This window comes from Myotis myotis, unplaced genomic scaffold (assembly GCF_014108235.1).
Source record: "Myotis myotis isolate mMyoMyo1 unplaced genomic scaffold, mMyoMyo1.p scaffold_m19_p_6, whole genome shotgun sequence".
Lineage (NCBI taxonomy): Eukaryota > Metazoa > Chordata > Mammalia > Chiroptera > Vespertilionidae > Myotis > Myotis myotis.
Genome location: NW_023416368.1, coordinates 53941319 through 53967192, shown reverse-complemented (window position 1 = coordinate 53967192; position 25874 = coordinate 53941319). Strand labels below are relative to the sequence as shown.

The window sequence follows — 25874 nt, the reverse complement described above, 5'->3', positions numbered from 1 at the left end:
GTACCTGCAACCAAGGTACATGCCCTTGACCGGAATTGAACCTGGGACCATTCAGTCTGCAGACCAACACTCTATCCACTGAGCCAAACCGGTTTGGCTACAAATGACTCTTTCGGAAAGGTTATTGAGTGGGCCAAAAAGGACCAAACATGGAACAGAACACACTTGTTTTTTGTTTGTTTTTTTTTAGTCCAGTGGCCTTTTCATGTTCTACTACATATCCTAGTGGTACTAGAGAGGTTTTAATTTTTCAGTTGTGTTTGGGATATACTACAGTTAAATCTTCAATTGTTTAGTACAGAAAGTAGCAGTTGAGGATGGGAGAGAAATAAAGATGTTAAATAGTTGGGTAAGTTTTCATGTAAAACCTGGGAGTGAGGGGTGTACTTTCTATTAAAATTAAAAAGACACCTGACTCCCTACTTTGATCCAGACTCTGCTAGGTGCAAAGTTACAAAATGTTTAAGACTAGATCCTGTCTTTGAGGGGCCTTCTGGCTAGGCAACAGGTCACAAATCTAGTGATCTGGCCTCTGAAGCACTGATTAGGATTTACAAGGGTAGGAATTCAGAGGAAGGGTGATTCAGAAAATAAAATCAAAAGAGGAGGCAAAAAGGCAGGCAAATGATGGTCTTTTGAGCATTAAAGGAGCCGCCAAAGTTTTAGTTTGATATACAAAACGTTCTTTTTGTTTGTTTCTTGTTAGGTAAAATATTCACCATTAATGTGTTTGAAACCGGGAACTAAATTGACCTTTTTTTTTTTTTTTAGCTGTTATTCCTATGCCTGCCCCCTTTTAAAGTTTAGAATCTATCGCTTAGGGGCCACACTATAAGGTAGAAAAACTTTTTCTAATAAAAAGTAATATAGCTGAACCAGTTTGGCTCAGTGGATAGAGCGTTGGCCTGCGGACTGAAGGGTCCCAGGTTCGATTCTGGTCAAGGGCATGCACCTTGGTTGCGGGCACATCCCCAGTAGGGGGCGTGCAGGAGGCAGCTGATGGATCTTTCTCATGGATGCTTCTAACTCCCTATCCCTCCCCCTTCCTCCCTGTAAAAAAGCCAATAAACACGTTTTTTTAAAAATATAACCACCATACAGCGGTGACACACTGAACAGTGAAATAAACCCTAAGCTCGTTTTAACACAACTGAACAGGCCATCAGGGCACTCGGGGTTTGAGCCAAGCCAACCAATGCCACTAACTGTCCGTGATCTTGGGCAATCACTTCTCAGGCTGCCTCCCATTCTGTCTTTAAGGTAAATATGACCCAAAAGGCCCACCTCACAGGGCTTTGTGAGGGTGACTTAATGCCAGTGAAAGCATTTCCTCTACCACACCTAAGGTGCTTTTGTTATTTCCGGGGTTCTTTCCAGTCTTGCCATTTTGAGATTTGGTGCCTCATAATCCAAAGGCCTAAGGCATCACCACGAAAGTCAGACGGTCTTTCCCCACATTCATCCACATCCCTCACGGGTGGGTGCAGCTTCTGTAGAGTGAGGTCTTGCAGCTGAAGTCACCAGTCCTGAAGGCCAGGGAAGGGGGACGGAAAGCTCTGGTTTCAGGCAGGGGGGACAAAAAACAAAAAAAAAAAGGGAGCAAGCCAAGAAGAGACCATTACAGGCAATGTCCCACGCGCACGCGCAGTGGGCGCCCCGCACCTCCCCCCCCCGCCTACGGGAAGGGGCGGACCGCGACGTGCATACGTCAGGCGCGCTGACGTTCGCGTAGCGTGCGCTGCCCACCAGCGTCCGTAGTTGGTTGGCTGTGCGTCAAGCTCTACGGAGCCCTTCAGACAGGGGGGCGGGGCTTCCGCCTGGCGGGGCTGTGCGCGCTCACCCGCTGCAGAAGCTAACTCTTTTCTAGGTGCTCGCTCTCGTTAGGCACATGCACGCGTAGCCATCGAGGCAGTTCCGTCCCGTTTACCAAAGCATCTTCCCTTTGGTTACACCAGCTCTGGCTTAGGGAGGTGACTCTGTCATGTCGAACTCGCGGCCCAGGCCCCGCCGCGGCGCCGGGAGTGGCGCCCGGGCAGCCGGGCGGGACGAGCTGGTGTCGCGGTCCTTGCAGAGCGCCGAGCACTGCATGCGCACCCAGGACTTCGGCACCGCTTACGCCCACTACCTCCTTGTGCTCAGCTTGGCGCCGGAGCTGAAAGACGATGTGAAGGTGAGGAGAGCCCTTCTTTCTCCCCCTTGCTGGCAGGTCCTCTGTTCTCCGAAGAGTAAATACAGACATAAATAAATTGGGAGAAGGGGGCTAAGTTGGTTGCTGTTGCTATTTACTGTTCAGCCTGGACTTCTTTTGTTCACACCCACAGCTAGCCCATCAGAAAATCCTGTCTGCTCCACCTTCAAAATAGGTCCAGAATCTTACCACTTGTCACCACCTTTGCTACCCTGGTGGAAGCCTCAGTCATCTGCAGACTTGGAATAGGCTTGCAACTAGGCTCTGTCCTGCGGTTTACCCCGATGAAGCCAGCGACCGGCGTGAGCTTTACAAAACAGAAGTCAGATGACATCACTTTTCTAATTCAAAATTTCCTTCTCGCTCAGATTCCCAAGGCTCTATTGCAAATGAGGCCTCTGGTGATCACTTCCCATTTCCTATGTTGAATTCTAGCATGTCCCTGCCTCAGGGCCTTTGCACTGGTGCCTACTGTATACAGCAGGAATGTTACGGGTTTCTGTGGTTGGATACATTTTGGAATTAGCCTAAAGTATTCATTTGATGATGCATTCTTTTAGATTTGGTTATCAGATTATTTGTGGCAGTTATTCTATTGAAATGCGGTACATTTTTCCAAGTTATTTTAGAATTTATATTTGCAAAAGGGATTTAATTTTGCTTCAGTTTTCAGCCTCAAACGACTTTCCTTTATTTCACTCAGGGTTTCTCAACTTCAGTTCTACTGACATTTTGGGTGGCATAGTTCTTTGTTGTGGAGGCCTGTCCTGTGTACTGCAGCATGTTTAACAACAACCCTGACCTCCATCCAATAGATACCAATTTGTAGTTCACATAAATTTAGTGTGAATTTTAGGACCAGCTGGCTTAAAGGAGGGGAAGATGATATGTTTAGATACAGTTTGCTTTTCTAGGTAGCAGTGGAATAATGGGTCATTTCGAGTGCATTTCCTCTATTCTTTGTTCCTTAGTTTCCTCTTGTAAAACTGGGACAATATCTTTTTACTAGATATTTAATGTGTATGAAAAGTACATCTAAAATTCATATTTCAATGCCTGGCATTCAGTAACTAGCTCTGTTTTCTGCAGAACAAAATTGTGTTTCTTTGGGCTTTTGAAAAATACCAGTCTCTTTAGTCTTTTTTCCTGTTACTCCCCATACCCACACTTCAGCCACACCAACCTTAACCTATTGATTCTCTAATCCATTTCATATAATCTGTGCTTTTTTCCCCCGTCACACCCTAGACTCTTCTTCCTTATATTCTTGGCTCTCTAGTAAACTTCATCAGAATTCAGTTTCAGGTATTAACTCTTCTGTAAAAAATATGTGAAGATGATGTAAAATGTGTTCATGTTAAAGCTGGCATGACTAAAGCCTTCTCTCTTTCCACTGTGTTGCAGTGTGGAGACTGGAGGGAAATGTAATCGGAGGGAGGGTGACAGTCCAGCAAGTGGTTAAAGGGCCAGATTATGTTGTAACACTGGGATTGGAGAGGAGGTGACAGGTGTAAAGACATTGAGAGAGAACAGGCTGGGTTTGAAACTAATTGTATTGGAGTTAAGGTAGCATTATAAGGTGACTAAATGGTTTTCGGTCAGGTGGTACCTTCACCTTATATCCTGTGTGAGAGCATTCGTATAGAACATTTTAAATTTTTTTCAAAATTGTATGTGAAAATGCTCTCTACAAGGCCTCTGTGAGGATTGGAACAGGATTTATGTTGTTCATGCTATTCTTTGCACACTGATTTTTGTCCAGGAAATATTTGAGTTGAGCTGAATTTGAGGTGACGAAGGGTGCAATCCCTGGTTGAGATGACTGGTAGGAAGTTATGAAGCTGAGGTTCAGAAGAGCGTCAGGATTGGAGATGGCAGATGTAGCATCTGTCAACACACAGGTGATAGTTAATGCACTGGGGATGGATGAGAAAAGAGAAGAAGGCCAAAGACAAACTCCCAAAACACAGAAGCCCACAAAAAAGAGATAGGTGGAGAATGTGAAATTGCAGCTAAGGGTGGAGAGAATTTAGAGGTCAAACTGTCTAATTTACTACCACGAAATGGTAAAATTTATTCATTTATGTATTTGTTTAGCAAACAGTGCCTTTTAGAGATAAATAAAATTTAAGATGATAGTTTTACTCTCTGGGGAATCTTCAACATGTGTTGTATTGTCGTTCCTCATTTTTGTTATTGACTAATTTGCCATTTTCTCTTCTGTAAAGGAAACTTTCCAGTATACACTCTTCAGATGGGCTGAAGAGCTTGATGCCCTCAGTAGAACACAAGACTTACTTGGTTGCTATGAGCAAGCCCTGGAACTGTTTCCTGATGATGAAGTGATTTGCAATAGTATGGGGGAGCATCTCTTCAGGTGTGTAGTGATTTCAGATTACTTGTTAAGAATTATTCTGTATCACCCGGATCAGGGATAAATTGTAAAGTAATTTGAACAGGGAAAGTTTAATATAAAGAATTATTAACTGTAACAGGATAGAGTAAAGAGGGATTAGCTAATAAGCTATAAAGAGAACTCAGAAGAATATAGGAATAGCAGACATAATATGTGATAACAGAGCAGTTTTAATACAATTATCACATAATGTATAATAGCCACTGTCCCTAAGGCTGAGGTGAGTATCAGGGAAGTGTCCCCCCACTAGGCTGAGATCCAGACCTTGCGAAGCGGATGTAACGTGGTTCCCAGATGGCAGAGAAGTCCTGTGATGCTTTTCCAGGGAACTTGTAAATCTGTTCTCTGGAACTTGCCAAAATTTGCCATTAGAATTTCTGTCTACTCTCCTTAGAAACTTTATAATTAGGACTGATAAAAATACCAGAAATTTTTGTTTTGGATTTGTTTTAATAAATCTGGTTTCACTTCTTGGCTCTGCTCATCTGGTCACATTAAGTTTTATTTTTCTATGAAAAATTCTATATAAGAAATACCTGTGTCAGACTTTATTAGTCAGCCTCAGTTATGTAACTATAGTCTTAGTCGAAATGGCTGGTGGAGTGAAATGAGTACTCCTTTAAGAGACAAATATTTGATAGTTTCTAGTTGCAGAGTATGATAGTAACTAGGAAAATAAGACAGATTGTCAACTGTGGCTTGTTTGTTTACACTGACAGCTAACCTGATTCTGATACACAGACTCCATCTCTACAAATTAGCAGCCAACTCTCCATTTAAATGAAATTTAATTTAAAAAGATTTTTAAGTAACTCTTCAAATTAGTTGGAAATCTACATTTTAAGTTCAACGTTTTCTGTAGTTCTTTAGTTTATGCAAGTAAAATTACTTTATAGGACTCAATTATATTTCCATATTACACACATATAATGATCATAACATGATAAGACTTAAGTTTTAGAATAAACTCAATTTAACCGACAATTTGAGTGCTACACTTCTACACTTTTGGCAGATTGTAAGTGTTGGTGAACTATTTTTGAAAAAAAAAACAACAGAAAAACTTGGTGTTAATTTGCTTCAGGGGAGATGTAAAACTATGCAACATTTTGAATTTAGACAATGTCAGTTCAGAATTTGTGATAATGTGAATGTGGCTTTTGATGTATAGTTTACCTTTGTTCTTTAGGACAGGGGTTCTTAGCTTTTGTTCCATTCTATTTTTCTTATCAAAACAGTGTATAGTCCTAGCCGGTTTGGCTCAGTGGATAGAGCGTCGGCCTGCGGACTGAAGGGTCCCGGGTTCGATTCCGGTCAAGGGCATGTACCTTGGTTGCGGGCACATCCCCAGCGGTAGGCAGCTGATCGATGTTTCTCTCATCAATGTTTTTAACTCTCTATCCCTCTCCCTTCCTCTCTGTAAAAAACCAATAAAATATATTTAAAAAAAAACCAAAAAAAAAACCAGTGTATAACTTACTCCCCACCAAAGGAATCACTTTTCCAGGAGAAAAAGATTTCCAAAGTAAATGATAGCTTCCTTTCCTGATATTTGTGAGATAAAGTTGGTGTCTGGAGTGTCTCCTTGTGTTAGCCAGTCAGATTTAAGATACATTAAATTGCTAGTCAGGGAAATAATGTTTTTTTCTAGTTAAAAGAAAAAAGGCATTTTTATAGTTCATTGGTGTTATTGGGACACATGAGTGTTTCCGTAAAAGATGTACTTTGAGTGGATCATGTATTTTTTAGATTAGCATTGCAGTTTAAGAAAACTGAATTATACATTAAGGGTCAAGCCTAAGGGAAATGTAAACCCAGGAAATGATTAGATGCAGGCTTGGCATTGATTTAACAGATCGTTCAAATTTTGAAATTTTAAAATATCCATTGCTAAGTTGGTTTCTCGACAAATAATGGTTACTTACGGTCTATTTTTTGCATTGTACTGTATGCTTTGGCAGTTGCTGAATAAGAATAAGACAGCTCTGTCTTCACGATACTTAAAGATAATATGAGTAACTTCATTTTATGTAGGGCGATTGATTGCCTTTTGTTAGAGTGCGGTTTCCTGTTTGGAGTTCCCTTTTCTTGCTTAAATCATACAGTGAATAGTCTGATTCCGTTTCTTTTTTTAAAAAAATATATTTTTATTAATTTCAGAGAGGAAGGAAGAGGGAGAGAGAGATAGAACATCAATGATGAGAGAGAATCATTGATTGGCTGCCTCCTGTATGCTCCCCACTGGGGATCGAGCGTGCAACCTGGGCATGTGCACTTAACCGGAATAGAACCTGGGACCTTTTAGTCCACAGGTTGACTCTCTATCCATTGAGCCAAACTGGCTAGGGCTGATTCTGTTTCTTTCAAGTTGATAGAATGCTTCAGGGTGCTTGTGAAGAAATCTGAGTGTAAAAGGGTTCTACTAGCTCAGTTCTCTTCAATGTGTGGACCACAATGTGTGGACAGATTAATGACAGATTAATACAAAAATTGAGAGTAAGCCTTTAGGAATTTAAATCCAAACATTTAATCAGGGAACGTGCTTGTTGAAAAGAGTTTGGACTAGTTGAGTGCTGCTGAAATACTAGTCATGTGCAGTACAACTATCCTATATAATGAAAGCCTAATATGCTAAGTGTCCGGTCATCCAGTCGGTTGTTCAGTCAAAGAGTAATATGCTAATGATATGCTAAGGCCACTCAACTGCTCACTATGACGTGTACTGACAACCAGGGGCAGACAGTCAACCGGTCAACCAGTTGCTATGACGTGCACTGACCACCAGGGGGAAGACGTTCTGACCAATAGGTGAGCTTGCTGCTGCGGTCCGGCCGATCGGGATTGAGTGAGATGGGCCAGACACGCCCTGGAGCCCTCCTGCGTCCCTCCCCGGTCCTAATTGTGCACTGGAGGGGTCCCTCTGCCTGGCCTGCGCCCTCTCGCAATCTGGGACCCCTCGGGAGATGTTGGAGAGCCGGTTTCGGCCTGATCCCACAGGCCAGGCCAAGGAACTCCACTGGTGCACGAATTCGTGAACCAGGCCTCTAGTTGGTTTATAAAGGATTCGGTACTTCAAAAGGGGTGGAACTGTCTATCTTTATTAGATAGATAGTTTAAGAAACTATAATAGTTCTGGATGGTTTGATAGTTTTTTCCCTTTCTCTTGTATTTTTTATTTTATCACATTGAATTCAGTTGTAATTTTTTGGATGACTCGCCTTTGATTTTTTCCAAAACATTTAGCTTAGTGTTCTTGGAAACAGTGGCTCTTTTTATTGCAGTCATATTTATTTCATTTCTGTAACCTTTCAGTAAAATATGTAATGATGGTAACAAGTACAACCGGTATAAACTGGTCTGGCAGCCAATTCAACTGACTCTTGATGACCATTCAGCTCAGTTGCTGTGAGAAATGGTATGTAGGCAGCCCAGAGAGGAGCCTACTAGCCATAGATATTAGTACCTTTTTACAGAGAGAATGGCTTTTAGAAAGCACTGGTGTTCTGTTAGGTTGGTTAAATGAAGGATGACTGAGCGCTTCTACTATACATGGTACAGTAGTAATTTATAGTTAAGCGCTTGTTAGGGTCCTGGAATGCCTAAATATAATAGGGGTTCAGAAAAGAAAGAAGTGATGAAGGATTGCAATTCTCAGTGAAGACTTCCCAGAGATGACACTTGGGTTGAGTAAGATTTGATGTGCTGGTGAGGGATTCTCAGGCCAGATGAGTGACATGGATGAAGGCACTGTAATTGATAGCCTAGAGTTAAATTTTTTGTCTGTCATTTTTTACTCTAGAATGGGCTTTAGAGATGAAGCAGCTGGATATTTTCATAAAGCAGTGAAGCTAAACCCTGATTTCAGTGATGCGAAGGAGAACTTTTATCGTGTTGCAAATTGGTTGGTGGAACGTTGGCACTTTATCATGCTTAATGACACCAAAAGGAATACGATTTATAATGCAGCAATCCAAAAGGCAGTTTGTTTGGGGTCCAAAAGTGTTTTGGATATTGGAGCAGGAACTGGAATACTAAGGTTTGTTGTACTTGTGTTTTAATTACATATGCATGTATACTAATGTAAATTAAAGATTTACCAAATATGGAATATTTACCTGTGGAATTTAAAAATAGAGTTTAATTTATTTCTCATAATCTTATTATGACTATTCATACAACTATTATATTTTTCACTGTAACTTTTGCTTTATCAAGAACTGGACTTAACTACTAAGAAAAATTTGGGGTTATTGGAATTTTGAATAATGAATTTCAGTAGAATTTTTATATTAATACTCTGGTTGAATCTAGTTATTTAAGTCTATTAGTATTCTTCATGCCTGTTTTGTTTTCTTAATCTGCTGGACATCATGATTTATTGTATGATTTATTTCTTGACAAGAATATTAATTCATTTTTTAATTTGGAATGAATAATGGTTGTGTTAAAGAATAAAAAGAAAGCCCATGTTTAAGTATCACAATTCCACTAATACTTGAAAAAAGACAGTGAATTATTATTTTTTTTGATGGAGCACTTTTCCCCTTGTAGTATGTTTGCTAAAAGAGCTGGAGCGCACTCGGTGTATGCCTGTGAGTTATCCCAGACCATGTATGAACTCGCCTGTGATGTAGTGGCAGCGAACAAGATGGAAGCAGGAATCAAACTCTTACATATGAAGTCGCTTGAGATAGAAGTTCCAAAACACATTCCCGAAAGGTATTATAAATGTGAACTAATTTTAGTATTTATAATCCACTATTTTTTAAAAAGTAAGATATTTGCGTTGCTGGTTTCTAGTCCAAACAAAAATGCTAAAACCTTTATACTATAAAGTTATGGATATAGGATAGTTTAGCATAAGATGGTTTTCATAGTAAGATCATATTCTTTTGCCGTTTTTGTTGTTAATCCTCACCTGAGGATATTTTCCCCCTTGCTTTTCAGAGAGTGGAACGGAAGGAGGGTGGCGGAGAGAGAGAAAGAGAGAGAAACATTGATGTGAGAGAGACACATCAATTGGTTGCCTCCTGCACACCTTGACCTGGGGTGGGGAGCCAACCCGCAACCCAGGTACATGCCCTTAACTGGGAATCGAACCTGTGACCCTTTATTGTGCCATCTAATGCTCTACCCACTGAGAAACACAGGGCAGGGCCATAAGGTCATTGATTTCCTAGAGGAAGGGAGAGGGAGGATAGATAGAAACATCAATGAGAAGAGAATCATTGATTGGCTGCCTCCTGCACAGGGAGATCAAGCCTGCAACCCGGGCATGTGTCCTTGACCGGACTCGAACCTGGGACCCTTCAGTACACAGACTGATGCTCCAACCACTGAGCCAAACCAGCTAGGGCAGGTCATATTCTTGATAATAAATATTTAAAGATCTTGAGAAAAATTTGTGGTAAGGGACTTAATAAATGAACTTGACCTTTAGCAAGTTACTGTACCTTTGTTCATTTTAGTGTTCTAGTTGTAAAAATGGATTAATAACTCCTATGTAGTCAATAACTTTAAAAATTCTACTCTAAAATAATATATGAGTTGATCAACCTTGGTGGACTTACTACATTTTGTGCAAGAGGTGGCTCAGGTGCAGGCTGTGAGTGAGAGCGGGGCTGGCGCCAGCAGCAGGTGTGAGTGCTGAGCAGGACCATGGCACGTGGGAGCAAAGAATTTTCAGTAACCACCAGAGGCTCACCCCGATAACAGTGACCAGTACCCCGCCTTGGTCTGGCGCCCCTGCTCACCTGCTCCACCATCCAGCCACGGTCAATGCCTGCTATGTTCCGCACATGCCCCCTGGTGGTCAGTGCATGTCATAGCGACCGATTGTTCCGGTTGTTCCATTGTTCTATTTGCATGTTAGCCTTTTATTACATGGGATTCTTATCATTTGGACTATGATTTTAAAACATCTTCTTTCATATATGTATAATAATGTTTATATTTACATAGTACTTACAAAGAAGTACTATTAGATTGTTGAAACAGATAATTATACCCATTTTATAGAAACAGTGTCCTGAATTGTCTTAGTCTGCTCAGGCCACTGTAACAAAATACTGCAGACTATATGGCTTAAACAACAAACATTTATTTTCTCATAGTTCTGGAGGCTAGACGTCCATGATCAAAGGGTGCTAGTGAGAGTTCTTTTTCTAGCTTGCAGATGGCTGATGGCTGCTTTCCTGCTGTGTTCCCAAATGGCCTTTTTCTGTGCATGTGAGGAGAGGGAGAGATCATTGGTGTCTCTTTCAGTTTTATAAGGATACCAGTTCTATCCACCTTAATGATCTCATTTAACCTTAATTCCCTCCTAAAGACTTTCTCTCCAAATACAGTCACATTGTGGGTTAGGACTTATATGAATTTTGGTGGTACACAGTTAAGTCCATAGCATGAATCAGAGTTATTTACATTTTACTTCCCTGGTTGGTATGGCTTAGTTGGTTGTAGCATCGCTCTGTACACCAAAAGGTGGTGGGTTCGATTCCGTCAGGGCACATACCCAGGTTTAGGATTGCATCCCCTGTTGCAGCATGTGTTGGAGGCAACCAGTCGATGTTTCTCTCTCTCTCCCTTCCTCTCTCTAAATAATAATAATAATAATAATAGTAAATAAATTTTTCTCACAGATAGTGTTGTAGAAGGACCCAATACAGATTCTATTATTAATTTATTTTGACCTTGAACAAATCTAGAGATTTATGATGTTGGACTAAATGTTTGCAATACCTTCTACTTTGTAAATGTATGTAATTATAAGTACTGAAAATGTGTGTATATATAAAATATTGTGTCTAGGCATTGTGGGGGATACTAAAGTTGTTCTTTTTCTTCAAGGCACCTATAATCTAGATAGGAAGATAGGAATAGTCAGAAAAATTTTTTTTTTTTTTTTTTTTTTTTACCTTCTAATTACACTGAATGATACAATAAATTCTAAAGAAGTTTAGAGAAGGGAGAAAAAAATCATTTTGGTGTGTCTTTGGATGAAAATTTCTAGAAAGAAAAAATGAATGATGATCAGAGTTCTGTGGATTAGACTTTTGTGAAAACTCACAGGTAGTGGGTAAAAAGCAAGAGAAGTAACAGGAGAGGCACAATCAACATGTAAGCGGTAAACATGGATAATGAAGGTAGAGAAGGATTTTGAGAGGCAGGGCTTCTCACCTGCATTGAATATTATTTGTAGATCAAGGAAAATGAAAGCTGAGAGAGATTATTTATTTGGATAAGTAGGGGAGTCCTTGATGATGCACAGTGTTTTTATATAGTGTTGTGCATGGAAGTCCAATTAGTCGGCATTAAGGGGAGGGACTGGTAACGTTAATGGGTATGAGCCGCTCTTAAGGATTTCCAGTGGTTCTCAACCTTCTGGCCCTTTAAATACAGTTCCTCATGTTGTGACCCAACCATAAAATTATTTCCGTTGCTACTTCATAACTGTAATGTTGCTACTGTTATGAATCGTAAAGTAAATATCTGATATGCAGGATGGTCTTAGGCGACCCCTGTGAAAGGGTCGTTCAACCGCCAAAGGGGTCGCGACCCACAGGTTGAAAACGGCTGATTTAGGCAATGAAAAGAGTCTGAGGGGGCAGCAGAGTCAACTGCAGGTTGTGCCACCCTCCCCCGCCCCCAAGAAGTTAGTGGAATACAGAGGAGCCTGAGGAACATTAGAGTCAAGTTCTTCACATTTCAAGAGTAAATATTAAAAATGAAATGTGTTAGGAAATTTTACTTGTGGACTGTTTCTGTAATATACTCTTCATTTTTTTTCTCAGCTTTGACATCTTTATATAAAAGCATGATATTTTACTTACATGTATTTTTAAAAAATCATTCTGTAGAGTGTCCCTAGTTGTAACAGAAACTGTCGATGCAGGTTTATTTGGAGAAGGAATTGTGGAGAGTTTGATTCATGCATGGGAGCATTTACTTTTGCAGCCAAAGGTAAGCAGCATGAAATTAGGTAAATTTGATATAGAATTCATTATCTTAACAGATATTCATTGAGCCCCTATCACAAAGAAATCTATAAAAAATACACCCCACAAACACTTACTAACATAATGCAGTGTATACTTGTGTGCCCAAATGGGGTATACAGGCAAAAAGGAATTCATAGGAATTGAGATTGTATTGTGAAGGGACTGACTAACTATTGAATTCTTGAGTGAGATTGAGAAAGGAAGAACTTTCAGTCTCACAGCCCTCACTGCTTGAAATTTTGGCAAATTATTGAGAGTTTAGAAATAACTGTCTTGGTATGGTTTTAAGGCACTAGTTTGACTCAGGTGACTAACTCTTGTAATTGCCGAATTATATTTTGCATTAAAATCCTTTACAGTGGCCTACAAATTGTAGGTTTGGTTTATATAATACATATTATGAACGAAATGATTTTAACATGTAATAAGAATTCACTACTTACAGAAAGTGGTTTGGATTTAAAATAACTAATTAAAAATTGAGAAGAAGAGCAGGTTGTTTTTCAAGTAGGTAATGGTGATTTTGGCTTCTAAAGTCAATATCCAGTAGTTTTTTGCCATATGCATATTTATACCCTTATAACCCCCCCTCCCTCCTTCCCTTCCTGTTTGTATTGTTAAAAAAATGTATATATAATATATATAAGTACATACATAGAGCAATGAAAATAAAATAAACTTTGAAGAAAAAAAAACATAACCTGCTTATTCTTACCTATTGTTCTTTAGTTTTCTATTAATTTTTAGATGTTGTCATTATATATTTTTGCATAAATGTAACTGAATCTGATGTTTATTGTTATATTTTTAGACCAAAGGTGAAAATGGTAACTGTGGAAAGTATGGGAAAGTTATACCAGCAAGTGCTGTTATATTTGGCATGGCAGTAGAATGTGCAGAGATAAGAAGACATCATAGGTAAGTGATTATTGAAATAGCAATTACTTAAAAAATTATAATTTAAAGGATTGACTATACTTTAAAGGTTAATGAATATTTATTTGAAAGAGAATTTGTAGTTTTCTGACCTTTAAATTCATGATGTTTATTCAGATCTTAATTTTCTTTTTGAATTTTTTAAAACTTAGGATTCTAGGATTAAAACCAGCTTCAATTTCCTAGTGGAAAATTAATTTTGATACAACTTATATCCTTTTCCTATGTGATAGATTCACATAGGAAAATATTAAGTTCACTGATTTTAGATGAAAGTAAAGTAAAAATTTCCAACATGAAAATAATTTACTTTATTTCTCTCATTCATTCTTAATAACTTTATTAATAGTAAATCTTTTGTGATTGAGGTGAATGAAATTTAAGGATCTTTCTACCCATGAGATGCTAAGATTTACTTATCAACTATGATAAAAAGGTTTTTTTAGTTAAAGAAGTTTCTTGTTTACATGTTCTTGAGCATCGTGAGTGTTTTATTTTGCTAAAATGTTGATCTGTATTTTCTGAGGACTTTTTAAGGACCCCCCCCCCCCTTCCAATTACTTATTGGTAGTAAATGTAACATACAAATATTTTAGGAAATACTGATGGGTAAAAGAATAATCATCGTGCCCTTGGCCCATGTGGCTCAGTTGGTTGGGTGTCATCCTGTGCACCTGAAGGTTGCCAGTTCAATTTCTGGTCAGGGCTCATGCCTGGGTTGGGGCTCAATCCCTGGAGAGGGTGTGCAGGAAGCAGCCAATTGATGTTTCTCACAGTGATGTTTCTGTCTCTTCCTTCCTCTCCATTCCCCTTGCTCTAAAAATCAGTTGGAAAAAAAATCCTAAAGAAAAAAATCATCCAGATAACTATTGTCCATCTTTATTATATATTCTTCCTTATACTTTTCTATGCATATTACAGGTGATATGTAAAAAATATGTAGTGATTGGTAGGGCACAGTGCACTGACCACATAGATAGTGGCCTTAATCAGAACATTGGCTGAATTAGAGTATACTGGTTGAATGTTAGCTCTGTGTAAGTAAATGTGTGTGTGTGTGTAAATTATATTTTGTTTTCAAAGTATCAGTAAATCTATTTGCTTTTTCTTTGTTTATTGTCCATTTGGTTATGCTCTTTTGTGAAGCGTTTAAGTCTTTTGTCAATTTCAGTTTTTCTTTTATTAATTTGTAGGAATTTAAAAATATATTTTGGATAGGAGCCCTTTGTTGAATAGATGTATTACAAATTTTTCCTACTTAATGGCTTGACTATTTCCTATCTTACTGGGTACCTTTTTTTTTTTTAATCGTCACCCGAGGATATTTTTTTCATTGATATTTTAGAGAGAATGGACAGGGAGGGAAGGGGAGAGAGAGAGAAACATTGATGTGAGAGAGACACATCTATTGGTTGCCTCCTGCATGCATCCCCTGATAGTGGTCAGGGATCGAACTTACAACAAGGTATGTGCTCTTGACCTGGAATTGAACCCATGACCCTTCAGTCCAGAGGCCAACACTCTAACCACTGAGAAGCTAGGGTTGGGTATCATTTGATGGGCAGAAGTTCTTAATTGTAATGTAGACCCATTATGTTTTCCTTTATAGTTAGTGATTATGTATATAATTATGTTAAGGAAAACTTTGTCTCTGAAGTTTTATTTTATTTTTATGTTTATTTTTGATGGATACAATACTAGATGATGCTACTTGATTCTAAAAAAGAACCTCATCTTTTTTTCCCCTCTCTTATCTCCTCTTTCACCAGGGTGGGCATTAAGGACATTGCTGGGATCTGTTTGCCAACAAATGTGAAATTTCAGAGTCCAACTTATTCTTCTGTAGATACCGAAGAAACAGTTGAACCTTATACAACTGAAAAGATGAGTCGAATTCCTGGTGGATATTTGGCTTTGACAGAGTGCTTTGAAATTATGACAGTAGATTTCAATAATATTCAGGTAAAAAAAAAAAAGTTCAATTACTGTTTTTGAGCATTAAACTTTATCTGTTGTTTAAAATAATTAATACATAAGACAGTCTTATTTTCGTTTGCATGGAATTCCATTTAAAGAAAATGATTAAACAGTAACCAGAATTCCCTCCTGAAATTATTCACTTTAAAAAAAAGAGATAAGAAATCCCTAACATTTGTTGGGAATGTCTAATATGCCAGGTGTTTTCACATGTGTTCTTAGGTCACTCAGGCAAGAATCTTGTAATATGGTTGTACTTATCTGTGTGCTATACAGATGAAAGAACTGTTGCTTACATTAACGTTCCCCAAATTAATAGTTGACTCCTCCAAATGAATAGTAATCCACATCTCTGGATTGTATGATTTTTAGGGTGACTAGCCATCTCGGTTTGCCGAGGAGTAAGAAGTCCCTGAGATGTGGGACTTTGACTTTTAAAACTAGGATAGTCTTGTGTAAACCAGGATAAGTTGATCACCCCAGTGTCTCTATGTGTGTGTTGCTGAGTGGTGGAAGGAAGTGAATATACAAAGAAAGTGCCCAAAGGAATCGAGAAAAGTAACAAAATCCTTCTTTGAAGCTCTTTAATTAAGGTTAAATGTTCAAGTATATACATTTCTTTAGATGAAACCTATCTGGGGACAGAAGACTTTGTGAGAGTCATTTTAGCCTAAGATTTTTATAATTTAATAAAAGCTTTCTCCTATTAATTGTTACCAGCTTTTTCTTGAAGTGATCTAGAGCTAAATGAACATTTTGGCATTGCTTACTAAGGCTGAGCTTCAAGAACATTTTTTCCCTGATATCACATAGAGAACAAGGTGATTACAGCTGCTAAGTACCCCGAAGCTATCCTTTTCTTAGTTCAAGCTTTTCTTATTTTAATTTTTCTTTGACACAATAAAAAATACATTTTATTAAGTCTTTAATTTTGAAAGTAATATCTGCCTGTTTAATACTTTAAAATAATACAGAAGAATAGAAAGGAAAAAGAAAAAGTGTCTTTTTAAAAAAAACAAAACTTAAGTCCTTCTTTCCCCAGGTTACTGGTTTCAAATGCATCTTTTCAGACTTGCTTTTCTATTCTACACACACACACACTCTCTCTCTCTCTCACACACACACTTTTAAAAAAACAAAACAATCTCTATTGCTTTGCCACTCACACTGCCTTCATTCAGCAATAAGGGAGGGGCAAAAGTAGGTTTGTAGTTCTTCATATGAAAAGTAATAATAATAAGTAATAATATCAGAATGAACTCAGTGTTTCATGTACTCACACCTGTAAACCTACTTTGTCCCACCCTGTTTAGCATGGACTTCTTTCTATGTCAGTAATATGTATCTGCTTCCCTGTTTTTAATAGCTGCATGTATTCCACTGTGATACATCAGAGCTTCCCATCAGTGTGCCCTAAGTGGTTTCAGGAGTGCCAAGATATCAAGTCCCCGGGGTCTATGGCCAGACTGAGTACTTGCAGAAATGGAAAGTGATATGATATTGGGATATGCAAATATTAAGTGTATAAAATCCTTTTATATTTTTGTAGGAATTAAAAAGTCTTGCAACTAGAAAACCTGATAAAATTGGTGTTCCTGTTATTAAAGAAGGCATACTAGATGCCATTGTGGTTTGGTTTGTACTCCAGCTTGATGATGAACATAGTTTGTGCACAAGTCCTAGTGAGGAATCATGTTGGGAACAAGCTGTCTACCCCGTACATGACCTTGCAGGTATTACCTTGTCTAATTTTTTTTTTTTTTTTTAAACAGAATATGATTATATTTAATGCACAAGTTTGATACAACCAAAAAGTAAAACAGCAGAGTAAAATAGTAACAAAAAACATGGTATATCATTTGCAATGCATGAGAAATGGTTAACATCTTTAGTTATAAACAAGCTCTTAAAATCCAGTGACACTATAATAATGCAAGGAAGCTGGAAAAATGAAATGAAAAAGTACAAGTGATGATTAAGCAGTGAGCATATATGATTTTGACCTTGTCTAATTTTTTTTTCTGTTCGTTTTCTTACACTTGTTGTTTTAATCCTCTAAGCATTTGAGGCATTGTCAAAAAATCACTTTGAAGTTTCTAGTCAAGGGAGACTGATGACAGCTCTGAGAATTTTCTTTTTCTATTTTAAAAGTAGCTTTAAATAATATATATGTAGGTTGATAAGAGAAACTAAAACACAACTCTTCTGCATACTATTCGAAAATATCTGTCATTGCCCTACCTGGTTTAGATCAATGGATAGAGCATCAGTCTGTGGACTGAAGGATCCTGGGTTTGATTCCAGTCACGGGCACATGCCCGGGTTACTCGATCCCCAGTAGGGGGTGTGCAGGAGGTAGCCTGTCAATGATTCTTTCTCATGATTGATATTTCTCTCTCTCTCCTTCACTCTTCCTCTCTGAAATCAATAAAATATGTATTTTAAAAAAAATCTATTATTAAATCATTTCTCCAGCAGTAGATAAGAGCAATGCTAGCCCATTTTTAATAAAACAGAAAAGTATTACCTTTTTAAAAAAATATATTTTTATTGACTTTTTACAGAGAGGAAGGGAGAGGGATAGAGAGTCAGTAACATCCATGAGAGAGAAACATCGATCAGCTGCCTTCTGCATGCCCCCCCTACTGGGGATGTGCCTGCAACCAAGGTACATGCCCTTGACCGAAATCGAACCTGGGACCCTTCGGTCCGTAGGCCAACGCTCTATCCACTGAGCCAAACTGGTCAGGGCAAAAAGTATTACTTTTAATGCAGGAGTTCTTACCGCTTACAGAACCTGATGGCATCTGTGGAGCCCCATGTCCTCGAAAGGCACACACTCATATAAGTACACAAGTTTGTAGTTTTAGAGAGTTCATGAATTTATGGACTTCTCTAAGGAAATTCTATATTAAAGATATTTTTTGTATAGAAAATATTTTGGACCAGCAATTGATGGGTTTCAGTGTATTTCACAGCAGTTGTAGTGCATAGAAAAATTCTGCTTTTTAAAGTGGTTACTTGTTTTTCCTAATCAAGGATCTGATTTGGCATAGTCATTAAGTCATGAAGTCAGCGCAGGGTTGTGGCTAGTATGGTGTTTTTAGACTCAGTTGTGTAGATTTGGATTCAGGTCTCAGCTCTGCTACTTTCTGACTCCCTGGCTGTCCTTGCTGGTTATTTTTCAGAGCTTCTGGTATGAGATGTGTAAAATGGGATGCTGCTGCCTCCCTTGCAGGATTGTAGTAGGGATTAATAGAGATGATGGATGTAAAATGCTTACCATAGTGATTGGTGCTTAAATGATATTTTCTATTTGTGTTTATTTATTTTAAGTCTCTTACAGTAACTTAGACACATGGTCTTTTTGTTTTTAATCTTTCTTGGGAAAGGACATGTTTTAAATGTTTAAACACAAGAAGAATAATTTGTATTTTCAACTGCTTTAGTGCTGATAAGAGATTGCAATTGTACATTCACATTTTAAAGTTTCATTAAGTGAAAACTAATGGAAAAGAGCATGACACAGTTTATTGTAGGACTTATTCTTTCCTTATATTTTCAAATATGCAAGATGGTTAAGAGATATTACTGATATGGTTCTAGTGAATACTGCTTTTGTTCTTTTTTTTAAAAAAAATATATCTTATTGATTTTTTACAGAGTGGAAGGGAGAGGGATAGAGAGTTAGAAACATCAATGAGAGAGAAACATCGATCAGCTGCCTCCTGCACACTCCCTACTGGGTATGTGCCCACAACCAAGGTACATGCCCTTGACTGGAATCGAACTGGGGACCCTTGAGTTCGCAGGCTGACACTCTATCCACTGAGCCAAACCAATTAGGGCTGCTTTTGTTCTTTTAGAAATTACTTTTAGAGAAAAGAATAATGGCCCTTTAAGCTAACATAAGGTTTCGTATTAATCCCTTAAGTTCATCTCTCTTTGTTATTGTCAGCTTCATTGCCAAAGAAAATTGAGAGTTCCCCGTAGCCCTTCCCACCTCCAGTTTGGGGACACAAAGGATATCTAATGATTGTAGGGAAAGCACTAAATACTGATAGTTAAGGTCCAATAATGTAACTCTTGAATCTCTGTATTAGACTGAGTTAATTGAATCTTTAACTTCAGTTATTTCCCTTTGTAAAGCTGAAGAGATTTTCCTAGGGTTTTTTTTTTTTTTTTTTGTGTGTGTGTGTGTGTGTAGGAAATTAATAGATTGATTCACTTAATTCTATTAAATTAATATATATAATCCTCCCTGTAGTGATTTAAAAAATGGGAAGGGTTGGTGGAATGGGAGGACAGATGTGTTTATGTGATCATAAGGCTAATAAACACTTGTATTCATCAATTATAATTATTTTCTTTCTTTCTTATGAAGACTACTGGATAAAGCCTGGGGACCATGTGATGATGGAAGTGTCTTGTCAGGATTGCTACTTAAGAGTCCAGAGTATCAGTGTCTTCAGTTCGGAATATGAAATGGATGTTGGACAAAGTTCTACCAAGAATAAAGACTTGCTGTCTTTAGGAAATGAGGCTGACCTCTGTAGTGCCCTGGCTAACCTTCAGACCAGTAAACCAGATGCTGTGGAGCAGACATGTGTACTGGAATCCACAGAAATTGCTTTGCTTAATAACATTCCATATCATGAAGCCTTTAAAATGGCAATGAGGAAAGTGCTGTCTTCACTGACCCCAGAGAAGCTGTGCCAGGCCGTGGACGCCCACTGCCAGGACAGTGAGATGAGCTGTGGAAGTGGACAGAATGATTCTGAACAGAGTGCCTCGGAGCCTTTCTATGTGCTAGATGTGTCTGAAGGCTTCTCTGTTCTGCCTATAATCGCTGGCACATTGGGGCAGGTTAAACCTTACAGTTCTGTGGAGAAAGACCAGCATCGCATCACTCTGGACCTCATATCTGAAGCCAATCACTTTCCTAAGGAAACACTTGAGTTTTGGTTGAGACATGTGGAAGACGAATCTGCTGTGTTGCAAAGGCCCAAATCAGACAAGTTGTGGAGTATAATTATATTGGATGTCATTGAGCCATCTGGGCTCATACAGCAGGAAATAATGGAAAAAGCTGCAATATCCAGGTAAAACACAAAATATAACTGTTGGGTTTTTTTTTTTTTAACTTAAAATTCATGTGAATTCTTTTAGTTCTTTAATGGTATAACTGTACAAATGATTTCATGATTTTGTATCTTCCTCAAGCATTGCTTTTCAGGACCTGTGACTTGAGACCTTTCTCTTTGTGTGCATGTAATTACTGATTTTCCCCCTCAAAGGACCCCCTCCATCGTAGATGTGAAGAAGAGTGAACCTGCTTTGGGGTTGGACTGCCTATATACTAGTATAATATGGGAAATAAGTAGAGATCTATAAAAATAGATATTCAAGGTAACTAAGAAAAAAATCAAATTTCAGCTTGCTAATTTCTTTTTTTTAAAATTTATTTTATTGATCTTTTACAGAGAGGAAGGGAGAGGGATAGAGAGTTAGAAACATCGATCAGCTGCCTCCTGCACACTCCCCACTGGGGATGTGCCCGCAACCAAGGTACATGCCCCTGACCGGAATTGAACCTGGGACCCTTCAGTCCGCAAGCCGACGCTCTATCCACTGAGCAAAACCGATCAGGCCAGCTTGCTAATTTCATAGAATGGTACCCTCTCGTGGCTATTTGGGGTTAAAATTTTATCGGGTTTAGTAAAGGCATAGATAGGAATTTTGTTAAGGGCTGTATAATTTTTTTTTAAGCTGTATAATTTTGTTACAAGGTCTATAATTTTACCAATTGTGGAAATTCAGTTTTGCTGTAGATTCCAGCAGGTCATAAATGCAAGAAGTTCATCAAAAGGTTGATGGAACTTGCGGCTTCAGCAGGGCTGAATCATATTACCTGCTGCTGGAATAGCTGAAAGCATTTCCCCAAACCTGAAAATCTGCATATATTATTGCCTGCTGCCAGACAGCTAAGGGCAGTTCCCCCAATCTGATAATCTTACTGTTTACCAAACTTTACCTTTGAGATATATATATATATATATATAATCTGCTTTGCTATAGGGCAAAATGTGTTAATAAAAAGCTAGGGGTCCAGAGACTTGGGGAGCTTAGTTACTAAAGCTAAGCCTTCCCTGGCTCCCCTGAAAAATGCCTTCCAAATTTATATTTCATGTCTAGTTTATTTTCTCGCAGCCCCTTCTCCAGATTCCTGAACCCTTCTAGATGCTGAGAATGACCTTGGCACAGTTTCTGCCTGACTACTTAAAATGATAAAAAGTTAATAGGAAAGGAATAACAAATATGAGTAAAGCATTGGGGTCAAGGTAGAGTCCATTTTTAGGGTAATGTGTATGTAGGACTTACTACAATTTAAATGATCATGTGCTCATATTTACTGAGATTATCCTGGTTTAGGAGCATGGCTTGTTTCCATTATTCTGGTGCCATTGTATTAAGGAATCATCTCTAACTTCCCTTGCTGATACTGTGCTCATCAAATTACCTGTATATGATTTGGCCTTTAGGGAGAGCTACTATGGAGCAGCCTGCTTGCCTATTGAAAACTTTTCCATCAGCTTTTTATCTGGAAAAGTCTGTTAGACTATTTATAATTTGTAGCTCACTAATTTATCTTGATTTAGTTGTTGGTATTGATAAAATGTGGGGCATCAAGACGCTTTTTTTAAAACACTTCTCTTTCTCTAGGTGTTTGCTACAATCTGGAGGCAAGATTTTTCCTCAGTATGTGCTGATGTTTGGGTTGCTCGTGGAATCACAGACACTGGTAGAAGAGAATGCTGTTCAAGGAACAGCACGAACTCTTGGATTAAATATAGCACCTTTTATTAACCAGTTCCAGGTAAGTGCCTAGAAGAGAAATTCAACCATGGGGCTGTTATCCACAGTCTACCTTCTCTCATCTTATATAGTCATTAGTGGCCCGGTGCACGAAACTCGTGTACATTAAAAGGGAATTAATTAGAGGAAATATTTTAATATTACTATTTGCCCTTTCTCTAATAGAAGTGTCAGAGATGAGAGAAAATTAGTAAAATGTATATGAAAATCTCCCTCCTGTCAGTCTGGGGTGTGCCGCGGGACCCAGAGTCAAGTCCTCGCCCACCTGCATGCGCCTTGAAATCACGCAAGACCCAGACCTGGCTGACCCCACCCCTGTCAAGCCCCGCAGGGCGAGGAGCGTGGCCTCAGGTCCCTGGCCTGGTGCTGGGGCGGGGGGGTGGGGGGGGCGAGGCACCAGGTCCCCTGGCCCAGGGGCGAGGGTGCAATGACCATTTGCATATTAGCTCTTTATTATATAGGATTATGTTTAGCTGGATTAGGATCATTATCAGTTTCCTAGAGCAAAGGAACTTATGGATAAAAATCAACCTAAGGAAGGATGGATGCCTTCAAGGATGTCCAGGGAGAGGTTAATGTATCTGTGTCTCTAATATTTTATTCAGACAGGATTTCAGAGAGGAGGGGAACAGGAGAGAGAGATAGAAACATCAAAGATGAGAGTGAATCATTGATCGGCTGCCTCCTGCACGCCCCCTACTGGGGATTGAGCATACAACCCTGGTATGTGCCCTGACCTGACCGGGAATCGAACCAGGACCTCTTGGTTCATAGGTTGACAATCACAGAGCCACACCCGCCAGGCAGGAAGGCACTTTTTGTTTCCTTTTAATTTCAAATGAGGCGAAAGTGATGGGACACTTTATAGCAGTTAGTTGTCAATTTTAACTCTATAGTCATGTGCCCCACATGATGTTCAGTCACCTAAGGACCACATATCCAACAGTGGTCCCATAGGATTGTCATGGAGCTCAAAAATTTCTGTTGCCTAATGCCATCATAGCCATGGTAATATCATAGAGCAACGCATTACTCATGTATTTGTGGTCATGCTGTTGTAAACAAACCTACTGCACTACCAGCCACAGGAAAGCATCGCACAATTACAGTAGCGGGCTGTACCATCTAGGTTTGTGTAAGTGCACTCTGTGATATTTGCTAATGATGAATTTCTTAGAACATATCCCCTGGTTAAGCAGTGCATGACTACTTTCAGAGCTACTGGTAATTGGAACCCAACTCCAGATCAATCTGATGTGTGGCCTGAATGGTCAGATTTTAAAGCCTCCCTAGGTGATTCTAATTTGTAGCCAAAGTTGAGAATCACTGCCTTATAGAAATAAATTTTATTTTCAAACAAAATCCACTATTAAGTTGTTTGGTTGAATTTGACATTTTCTCAAATTCAATAATTCATGTTATACTATTAGCTTATTAGTTCATCTTTCACACGTAAGACATCCTTGGTTTAAAAGTTTTGAGCTGTTTGGCTTAAGTAAAAATTTAATCTGTTTCCATCGAAGCAAAGAATCCATAGATAATTGAAACCATGGTTTAAACAAATGATTTAACCTGCCTAAACTGTAAAACTGGGATCATGAAATTCCTTTTACCTTAAGATTGATCTAAGAATTGAGCTAAATGAAAAAAGCATTGTATTGTACTGAGCCAAGTACAAAGTAATCAGTTGGCCATAAAAAGAATTGAATAAAAGTGAACAATTTGTACTTTGTTTAGGTACCTATTCGTGCATTTTTGGACCTGTCCTCACTGCCTTGTATACCTTTAAGCAAGCCAGTGGAACTCCTAAGACTGGATTTAATGACTCCATATTTGAATACCTCTAACAGAGAAGTAAAGGTAACTTAAAATAATTACTCTTGTCATAACAGAACAATTATCTTAAACTAGGTAAACTTTATGTACATAAAATTGTTTTAGCCACTTCCTTTGAAAATTTAAATGTTTATTTCTTTTCTGAACAATATGCAAAAATGGGCTTGGGTAAATAGAGTAAAATAGGTTATTAATTAAATATATTTATGAAATTTGGATCTAATATTGACTAACAAGGCAAAGACTTATTCAAGTCTATTTGTTCTGATGAAATTCTCACGATTTCTTAACTTTCCTAGGTACACATTTGTAAATCTGGACAAGTGACCGCCATTCCATTTTGGTATCATATGCATCTTGATGATGAGATTAGGTTAGATACGTCCAGTGAAGTATCCCACTGGAAACAAGCTGCAGTTGTTTTAGATAATCCCATCCAGGTGGAAATGGGGGAGGAACTCGTGCTCCATGTCCAGCACCACAAAAGCAACGTCAGCATCACAGTGAAGCACTGAAGAGCAGTTTTCTGGTGAAAACCTGTTTACGTAGAGCAAATACACAACTTTTCTGTTCTGAATAGTGTGACTGTAATCATAAAGTGGGGGATAGAAAGACTTAATTCCTTGTATTGATGAAATTTTTTAAAAAATTGACCTTTAATAAAATGTATTTAAAAGATACATTATGTAGTAGTATTATTACAAAAATATTTGCTGCAGACTTCCTTTCTGAAAAAGGAAGTCTGCAGCAAATCATTAGTTTTTACATTAGGAAAACTTGGTCTTTATTGCTTAGTTTACTCACTATAGATTAAATTTTACTAAACACTTTTACTTATGTGCTAAAGCTATAAAGGATTTTGAATCATCTTCATTGTCATGCTTTATTTATTTATTTTATTGATTTCATAGAGGAAGGGAGAGATAGAAACAATAATGATGAGAATCACTGATTGGCTGCCTCCTGCACGCCCCCTACTGGGGATTGAGTCTGCAACCCGGGCATGTGCCCTTGGCCAGAATCGAACCTGGAACCCTTCAGTCCGCAGGCCGACACTCTATCCACTGAGCCAAACCAGCCAAGGCTTCATTTTCATGTTTTAGAAAGTAAAGCAAAACTTTTAATATTTAGGTATCTTGGCTTTATTCCTTAAGTCCTAACTTATAATTAGAAACATCAAAAAGTTGGCTTCCACTGAAGACTGAGGCTATGGTTACTTGTAAATTATAAGCTTGCTTCTTTTAAATACTGGGTGTACTTTTGAAATAACTTCTTAGGTTTTGTGATTTGGGAATGCAAAAAGAATTTAAACGCTAAGCTAAATGTAATTAAAAGAGGAAAGAAAGAAAATCTTATGAAGGAAGCATTTTTCCTGGTCTGCTTTGGCAAAGAAAAAATGAAAACGATAAATTCAAGAAAGAATTAAACCTAAACCAGTATTGTTCAAAGGTTTGATTTGGATGCATAGTAAGAAATATACAATAATTGACCTAATTTTTAAAGACTTGAAATAGATTAATAAGATGATCATGCTGTGTATATACTATGTGCTATTTGTAACTAAGCCTCAAAGAAAATAAGATGTACCTTCTTTCCACATTGCTTATTCTCATTACCTCTAATATTATACTACCCGGCTTTACTT

The 25874-nt window shown here is 38.3% G+C and overlaps 1 protein-coding gene across 2 annotated transcripts; it reads left to right on the top strand.

Moving 5' to 3' along the window:
- Positions 1-1812: 1812 nt before the first annotated feature.
- On the top strand, positions 1813-25190 carry PRMT9 (protein arginine methyltransferase 9). 2 transcript variants are annotated; one of them, XM_036312917.1, is made up of 12 exons: positions 1813-2170; positions 4417-4565; positions 8404-8640; positions 9156-9323; positions 12464-12566; positions 13416-13522; positions 15310-15502; positions 17067-17250; positions 19902-20619; positions 22241-22394; positions 24131-24253; positions 24529-25190. In XM_036312917.1, the coding sequence occupies exons 1-12, from the start codon at positions 1982-1984 to the stop codon at positions 24742-24744; spliced, it is 2541 nt and encodes an 846-aa protein (XP_036168810.1). In that variant the 5' UTR covers positions 1813-1981; the 3' UTR covers positions 24745-25190. The 2 variants fall into 2 exon arrangements, with proteins under 2 accessions (XP_036168810.1, XP_036168812.1); XM_036312919.1 differs by lacking the exons at positions 1813-2170; positions 4417-4565; positions 8404-8640; positions 12464-12566 and having other exon boundaries at positions 9193-9323.
- The last annotated feature ends 684 nt before the right edge of the window (positions 25191-25874 follow it).

Coding starts and splice junctions, on each gene's coding strand:
- PRMT9 (XM_036312917.1), top strand. CDS start 1,982: ATGTCGAACTCGCGGCCCAGGCCCCGCCGCGGCGCCGGGAGTGGCGCC. Junction 2,171..4,416: donor AGCTGAAAGACGATGTGAAG/GTGAGGAGAGCC, acceptor TCTTCTGTAAAG/GAAACTTTCCAGTATACACT. Junction 12,567..13,415: donor ATTTACTTTTGCAGCCAAAG/GTAAGCAGCATG, acceptor TTATATTTTTAG/ACCAAAGGTGAAAATGGTAA.